The sequence below is a fragment of the Galeopterus variegatus genome, unplaced genomic scaffold (assembly GCF_000696425.1).
Source record: "Galeopterus variegatus unplaced genomic scaffold, G_variegatus-3.0.2 Scaffold526, whole genome shotgun sequence".
In the NCBI taxonomy this organism is placed as follows: domain Eukaryota; kingdom Metazoa; phylum Chordata; class Mammalia; order Dermoptera; family Cynocephalidae; genus Galeopterus; species Galeopterus variegatus.
In genome coordinates, this window is record NW_007726637.1 from 168,781 (window position 1) to 177,212 (window position 8,432).

The 8,432-nt window shown below is 50.4% G+C and overlaps 1 protein-coding gene across 1 annotated transcript in view; it reads left to right on the top strand.

Moving 5' to 3' along the window:
• NCAN (neurocan) overlaps positions 1-8,432 on the top strand; it is a 33,940-nt gene extending 25,508 nt beyond the window's left edge. Inside the window, exons 11-15 of the mRNA XM_008569729.1 lie at positions 1,158-1,316; positions 2,335-2,417; positions 4,434-4,578; positions 5,651-5,833; positions 6,084-8,432. Coding sequence (XP_008567951.1) covers positions 1,158-1,316; positions 2,335-2,417; positions 4,434-4,578; positions 5,651-5,833; positions 6,084-6,229 — 716 coding nt within the window. The 3' untranslated portion in view covers positions 6,230-8,432. The remainder of the gene's footprint in view (positions 1-1,157; positions 1,317-2,334; positions 2,418-4,433; positions 4,579-5,650; positions 5,834-6,083) is intronic.

Consider the following 8,432-nt stretch of genomic DNA (forward strand, 5'->3'; position numbering starts at 1 on the left):
CCCTGGGTGTTGCGCTCTCACCCCGCTCAGCCAGTGAGCGGCTGGTCTGTATGTGGGATCCGAACCCTCGGCAGGAGCACCGCCACGCTCCCAAGTGGCGCACTGTAGCAGTGTGCCACCGGGCTGGCCCATATACTGACCTTTTGTGTCTGGTTTCTTTCACTCCCATAATGTTTCGAGGTTGATCCATGTTGTAGCGTGTTATCAGTGCTTCATTCCTTTTTTTTTTTTGGCGGCTGGCTGGTATGGAGATCCAAACCCTTGACCTTGATGATACGAGGCTGCTCTAACCAACCAAGCTAACCAGGCAGCCCATTCCTTTTCATGGCTGAGTAATATTCCATTGTGTGGATATGTCACTTTGTTTATCCATTTGTCACTTGATGGATATTTGGGTTGTTTCCCTCTTGTGGCTAATGGGAACAGTGCTGCCGTGGACATTCGCGTACACATTTGTTTGAGTAACTGTTTTCCATTCTCCCCTTCCCCTCCCCCATTCTTTTTGGTGAATACTCAGGAGTGGAATTGCTGGGTCACATGGCAACTCCGTTTAGCTTTTTGAAGAACTGCCAAACAGCGGCTGCACCATTTCACATTCCCACCAGCAGTGCACGAGGGTCCAATTTCTCCACCTCCTCACCAACACTTGCTATTTTCCTTTTCCTTTTTTAAAAAATTATAGCCATCCTAGTGGTGTGAAGCGGTGTTCCATTGTAGTTTTGATTTGCCTTCCCTAATAACTAATGATGTAGAGGATCTTTTCATGTTCTTGTGGGCCATTCGTACATCTTCTTTAGAGAAAGGTCTATTCCAGTCCTTTGCCTGGAGGGAAATTTTAGGCTTTCCTGAGACCGTTTCCCAAGCTCCCATGTCCACACAGGATGTGCGCCTTCAATGATCAGAGAAGGCGACTTCAGTGTTGTCATGAGAGGGGCTGGGGTGTAATGATCCTCCAGTTGAATCCCTAATAGCAACAAAGAAGAGAAGTTAACATGGGTTGGGGAGGCGAAAGGGTCGGGGGTCTGGGCCTGGGGAGAGGGCTGATCTAGCCCCACAGTGACCTTGGATTGGGCCCTCTTTCTGTGGGCTGGCTGTGCTCATGGCTAGTAGGCTTGGGCCAAGACCAGCCCCTCTCATGCTCCTGTCCCACTTCCTAGACACGGAAGGCTGTGACCACGGCTGGCACAAGTTCCAGGGCCACTGCTACCGCTACTTTGCCCATCGTCGGGCATGGGAAGATGCCGAGAGGGACTGCCGCCGCCGAGCCGGCCACCTGACCAGCATCCACTCACCTGAGGAGCACAGCTTCATTAACAGTAGGGACTCTGGGGGAGGGGGTCGCCAGCCAGCACAGGGGGCAGGGGTGGCACTTGTAGCCCCTTTGCCAGGGCATCCCCCCAGGGTCCTGAAGATGCCACTTTTCCTTAACTGTGTTCCTTAACTCAAGCCCTGACCACTTCTGAATTCATACGTGGCTTGATTCCCTTGTGAATTCGTACATTCAGTGCATTCATTCATTCACCGAGTATTCACTGAGCACCTGCTGTATGCTGATAACAATAAAACAGGGCCAGGGGCTGGGGGTTGGGGGTGGAGAGCACCTGTGACAGACAGGTGGGATGATTGGAGGCACCAGCTTTGCAGAGACCTAGGGAGAGGAGAGTGTGGCATTAATTAAACCCGGCATTTATTGATTATTCGTTATCCCTTCTGCCCTTGCTCATCCACCCATTTATGCACGTTTCCGCATCCCGCTGGTTCTTTCCTTTGCTCATTCCCTGGTTTGCTTATTTCTTTTTCCTCAATGCAACAAATGCACGCTCATCATTGCGGCGTCCCCCCAGTGACCGGCTCCATCCAAAGTGTCTCATCCTTGCCTGCACTGCCCACCAGGGGCCCCTGTCCCTCACTCTGTCATCTCTGCAAAGATGCGACAGGGCCTGCGTTGATTCCTTCCTCTGCCCTTGTGTATGCCACAAATCGTGGCAATGCGGGTCCTAATTCCCACTGCCTTGGTGTCCCCCAACCGAGAGGGTGGTCAGGGTTCCCGCCTGCTGGGAGAGGGGCTGAGGCTGGGAGAGGGCTCTGGGTCTTCCCCTACCTCCATCAGCCCCCCACTCACTCTGGGGAGGCTCTGGATCCTCCCCCTCCCCATACCCGCCCACCCTTTCATTCCCGCCTCCATCACTTTCCCCTCCACCCCCAGCCCACCTCCAGGCTGAGGAAGTGGACAAGCCCTCTCCTTCCACGCCCCACCCCCACCTCACCTGTAGCCCCTGCCTCAGGGTGGGGCAGGGATGGGCACCCAGCCCTTGCAACCCTCCCACCCCGCAGGCTTTGGTCATGAAAATACGTGGATCGGCCTCAATGACAGGATCGTGGAGAGAGATTTCCAGTGGACGGACAACACTGGGCTGGTGAGTGACAGGTTCCCTGTTCTCAGGCTGCTGAACCATATCAGCATTGCCCTCTGGCCTCAGTTTACCCTCTTGCACAAAGCAACCGCGCAGATGGGTATGGAAGGTCCTCAGTGGCTCTGAGATGCTGGAGTTGGTAAAGGAGCTGCAGTGAAGCCCAACTCCTCGTCTCTGACTTCCACAGCCCCCAGAACGGCCACGCCCATGCAGCCCCCGTCGTCTCTCACTTGGACCCCTGCAGCAGTCCTCCCATGGTCACTTGGCCTCTTGCTACCTGCCCTCCTGCCCACCCCCACCCCACACCCACAGCCACAGGGACTTTTTTTTAAACCGAGGTGAAATTCACATAACACAAAATTAATTATTTTAAAGTGTATGATTCAGTAGCATTCAGTACATTTATAGGGTTGAGCAACCACCACCTCTGTCTAGTTCCAGAACATTTTTATCACCCCAAAAGGAATGCCCATATACAGGGACCTTTTAAAAATCATACATCATCTCAGGATCCTGCTTGCTTCAAACCCTTGCAGGCTTCCCATTGTTCTCAAGGTTAAACTCCCTCTCCTTCCACTATGGAAAACAGTTTAGTGGCTCCTCAAAACGTTAAACACAGAGTTACCATAAGACCCAGCAATTCCACTCCCAGGTATATACCCCCCAAATTGAAAGCAGGTATTCAGACAGAAACTGTATGTGAATGTTCACAGCAGCACTATTCGCAATTGCCAAAAGGTGGAAACAACCCAAACGCCCATCAAGAGAGGACTGGATAAACACAATGGGTCCATCCACACAGTGGAATATTATTCAGCCATAAAAAGGAGTGAAGCCCTGACCCACAATCTCTCTCTAAAACATCAGTGAAGTAAACCAGACATAAAAGGCCACACATGGTATGATCCCATCTATATGAAACATCCAGAGTTGGCAGATTTATAGAGACACAAAGTAGATTAGTGTTTGCCAGGGGCTGAGTGCAGGGAAGAGAATTGGGAGTTGTTTGCTTAATGGGTACGCAGTTTCAGTTTGTCGTGATGAAAAAGTTCTGGAAGGAAATAGTGGTGATGGTTACACAACATTGTGAATTAATTAATGCCAATGAACTGCACATTTAAAAAATGGTATGCTTTCTGCCAACCCCCAGCACCAGTCCATCTCCCCTCTGCCATGAAATCTGGCCTGTGCCCGCTCTCTGACCACCCCCCAACTCCACCAAGGAGCCCCTTCCCCACTGGCCTCCATTCCGTTCCTCGAACAGGACGCATTTGGTCCTGCCTCTGGGCCTTTTTTTTTTTTTTTCCCTTTTGTCATTTTTTCGTGACCGGCAATGGGATCACAACCCTCAGTGTCGCGCCCGCACCACGACCGGCAACGGGATCGCAACCCTTGGTGTTGCGCCTGCACCACGACCGGCAACGGGATCGCAACCCTTGGTGTTGCACCCGCACCACAACCGGCAACGGGATCGCAACCCTCGGTGTCGCGCCCGCACCGTGCTCAACCAGTGAGCGGGCCAGTCTCTACATGGGATCCGAACCCTCGGCGGGAGCGCCGCCACGCTCCCAAGCGCCGCACTCAACAGAGTGCGCTGCTGGGCCGGCCCCTGCCTCTGGGCCTTTGCACTCGCTGTTCCCTTTGCTTGGAACTCTGTTCCCTGTCTGGGTCCTTCCTATCCTTGAGTCGTCAGATCTCTGTTGCCTCCTCAGGAAGCCTTCCTGGACTTCCAGGCTGAGGTCACCTTTGGTTCAACTATTTACCTAACAGTGAGCCATGTGGAAAATGGATGGTGATGGGGGGTGAGACAGGAGGCAGGAAGACCAAGGAGGAGGATGTGACTTGGATCATGGTGGCAGTCACCCTCGGCATAGTCAGCACAGTGCCCATGGCAGAGATGGGAACACTGAGTCCCTATGAATTTGAGGAGTCTGGCCAGCGGAGTCCAACAGAGGGCAGTGCCAGAGCCTGGGCTGGGACGCAGGTCCCTCAGCAACTCCCTACTCCCCATTCCTGCAGCAATATGAGAACTGGCGGGAGAACCAGCCAGACAATTTCTTCGCGGGTGGAGAGGACTGCGTGGTGATGGTGGCGCATGAGAGCGGGCACTGGAACGACGTTCCCTGCAACTACAACCTCCCCTATGTCTGCAAGAAGGGCACAGGTACGCCGTGCCCCCCCTTCCTTCCTGCCACTTATGTGCACTGGTTCATCGTTTTATTTCAGTTAGTAAATGTCAGCCCAGCCTAGTTCTCACTTACCAGCCCGTTTCCTCTCACTCCTGCCAACTCTGCATGTTCTCAAACTTTGTATCCTTTGTTCATCTAAGTGATTAAAAATAGTGTCTTGTTCTTATCTTACCTTGCACGTCTTTAAGGATGAGAATAACCAACTGTTTATATTTTTGACAAGCTATTTGTATTATTTATTTTTCCTGTCACCTGCCAGTTTACCTCCTTTGCCCAATTTTCTCTCAGCTTGTTGGCCCTAAAGATTTGTAAGGGCTGTTTACATATACGAAGGAGATCATTTGCATACGTTCTCATGTTCAGTTCTCTCTCGTACTTTGCTTCATTCTTGTTTCCATTTCTTTGCCAATTTTTACTTCCTTTTCCCCTTTCATTTGCTCAGATAATTATCCTTGCCTCAGTATCTCCTTCACTCCCATCGTAGAATGGGAAGGGGTGAGGTGTGTCCAGGAAGTTCCTGCCTCTTAGGAGCTCCTGGTTTGGGTGGAGGAAACAGACAGACACAGTCACTTCTAGTCCTGTAAGATCAGAGCTGGGCAGAGGGAGGGACCTGGTGAGGAGTGGATTATCCCCAACAAGACAAGAAACCAGTTGTATTCCTCCATTTCTTTTGCTTATAACAAAATACCTGGAACTGGGTCTTTTATAAGAAAACAAAATTTATTACTTATAGTTTCAGAGGCTGGAAGTTCAAAGTCCAGGGAACACTTTTGGTGAAGGTCTTGGTGGTGGCGACAGGGACAGCAGGGTATCACATTGTGAAATGGTGGAGCAGACAGAGGGGCAGACTCTTTGTGCTCTCCTTTTAAAGCCCTCAGAACCATGCCCCTGACAAGGTCCCACCTTTCAATTACCATAATAGGATTTCCTACCCTCGACACTTACAGTGGGGATTAAGCCTCAGCAAGGTTGGTGGCACCCAATCTATGGCACCAGTTTTGCCCCAGACTTGGCTGTTTCCCTAACTGGAGATTCCTCTGTCCCCAGTGCTGTGTGGTCCCCCTCCAGTGGTGGAGAATGCTTCACTCATCGGTGCCCGCAAGGCCAAGCACAATGTCCATGCCACCGTACGCTACCAATGTGACGAAGGGTTTGCCCAGCACCATGTGGCCACCATCCGGTGCCGGAGCAATGGCAAGTGGGACAGACCCCAGATTGTCTGCACCAAACGTAAGTGGCTGCCCCCCAGAGACCCCACCCAGGTTTTCAGCTATTTGTAGTTTTTGACTAAAACATATTATTACTAAGCACATTGATCTGGCTTCATGTGTGCCTGATAACACAGCCTTGCAGATAAGGGAGAACTTATCAGCCTGTCCGATGTTTCCTGCATTTTCCCTCCCCTGAGGAGGCCTGCTGCATCAGGCCACCCCCCCTACCACCTTTCACCCTTTTCCTGTCCCCCTTTGCTCCTCTGCAGCCAGACGGTCACATCGGATACGGCGACACCACCACCACCACCAACACCACCACCAGCATCACCACCACAAATCACGCAAGGAGCGCAGAAAACATAAGAAACACCCAGTGGAGGACTGGGAGAAGGACGAAGGGAATTTCTGCTGAGGATCCAGGCAAAAGAAAGCACAACCCCCTTCCCACACCTCCTCTGGAGCCTTCACCTGGGGAGACAGAGCCCAGAGAAAATCAAAAGGGTCTGGAAGTCCCGAGCCCCGAACCACATCCCACCCCACGTAACCCTTATGTAAAAAGCTCCTCTCCTCTTTCTTACATGCACAAGGTCCTCTTGGCAGGTGTAGCCATGTGTCTGAAAGCCCATTCTCATCAGGCTGAACTCTGGGAGCACCCCCAGCTGAGAGAAGCACAGTTGGTGAAGATCATTCCTTGCATGGTTTAGTCTTTCATTTGCCAGGCTGGTTGCCAGTTGTTGAAATAAGGCTTTGGTGAGGGTGCAAGAGTGTACATTTGGATTCACACTGAGGAATTACTTTTCACACTAGGGATCCAGGCTTAGTAAACAGTTGACTGTCCTAAATCCAGGATGAAGCCTTTACAGAATGTCTTTGGTTTGGGGAGTACAAGGCTAAGCAGAAGAATACCGCTTGACCTTGATGACTTGAACTTCACCCTGAACCTCAGCCCAAGTTCAGCTTTTGGTCTTGGTGGATGAACATAGTGTGGAACTGCCATGTACTGAATCCTAGGAATGTTTTTAGAACACCTCACTCCATGCCCTCAGAGTTAGAGGTGAGAATGAGCAAAGTGGTATGTACGTGATGGAGGGAAAGCGTATTGCTAACCCTCCCAGGACTAGTCCAGCACTGCCGTGTGGTGGTTCTGCATGTGTAATGAGAGATGTTCAGGGCTAGATGAGCCTGGATTTCTTCCCCTTCCATCTCTCAGGGAGACAAAGAACCTCCTTCCTGGACCAAGAAAGTGCCAAGTTTTCTAGCCTAGAGCCCATACCCGTATCTCAAGCAGACATTGGTAGTGCTCCTGCCCTGGGCCCCACCCCTGCCCCACCCCATCCCTGTCTCCAGCCATTGCCTGGCAGACTAGAAATGCTTAAAACTTGAAGTAGTGACACCTACCTGCGGTCATATTGTAGAGAGATGTGCAGTGTTAAAACTGAAACACACACAGACACACACTTTTTTTTCTCTCATAGTTTTTAATTTTTTTAAGTGGGAGAAACTTACCCTGCATTCCTCCCCCCAATCTGCAACCTGCAAAAGACCTCCCCAAGCCAGAATCCAGCATCCAGCTCCCTGATCTCTGGCAGAAAAAATCCACAGCTTTTCCTTCATATCTGTTATGCACTCTCAACCCCTCCAGTCTGGGAAAAATCTCTGGATTAATGTTTAAAAACCACATTGGGGAATGGCCCTCTGCAGGAAAGAAAGATAAGCAAATACATGGGCCATCTAGGGTTTCAGTAGAGAAAGAATGTGTTAACTGAGCCTGTATCCCTAAGAATCATGGCTGACAACTATGGAGTAGGTACCATGCTAACAATTTACACATGGCTGCCTTGCATCTTCTCAACAGCCCAGGGCCTTAGAAACCATTGTTTTCCCATTTTACTCATGGCGAAACTGAGGCTTTATAAGGCAAATGCACTTGCTTGAAGTCACAGCCAAGACAGGAGTAAGGATTTAGTCCTGACTCCAAACACAGCTCCAGACTTCAGGGAAGAAATTGAGATGTAATTGCCCTCTCCGACATGAACACAAGCAGATTTAGGAAATGACTGAGAAGTGTAAACTGGACCCTTATCATTGACAGTGGTCTTCAATCTTCAATCTTCCCTGCTATGGACATTATCCATGGTTATACCTTATGGTTATTGTTGAGAAAGCCCAGGGATATAGGTTTGTCTTCTTTCTTTGATAATTCTTCTTGGCTTAAAAAAATAATAATAATAATAGCACATCCATCATCCATGTCACAAAAGAATTTTCTTTTGTTTGGGGGACTGGGGATGCAATTTGGGGGGGGGTCTTGGTTTATGCTCCCTGCCCTTGGACCCCTACATTCCTTGTTCTGTCCTCACCCCAGCTACATGGTGGGAGGGGGCTCTGGTCTTTTCTAAAGTGGGTGGTTCGTCTTTTGATCTTTCCCTTTGGGATGTGTGTGTGTGTTTGCGTGTGCCACATGTGTGGCATGCGTGAGAGTGTGTGTGCGTGTGAACAGCTTTGGGTTCTGCTGGTTTTGTTGTGAGCTGCAGTGTTCCGTGGGTCTGTGGTATCTGACACTGTGGACATTAATGTACTTCTTGGACATTTTAATAAAATTTTTTAACAGTTCA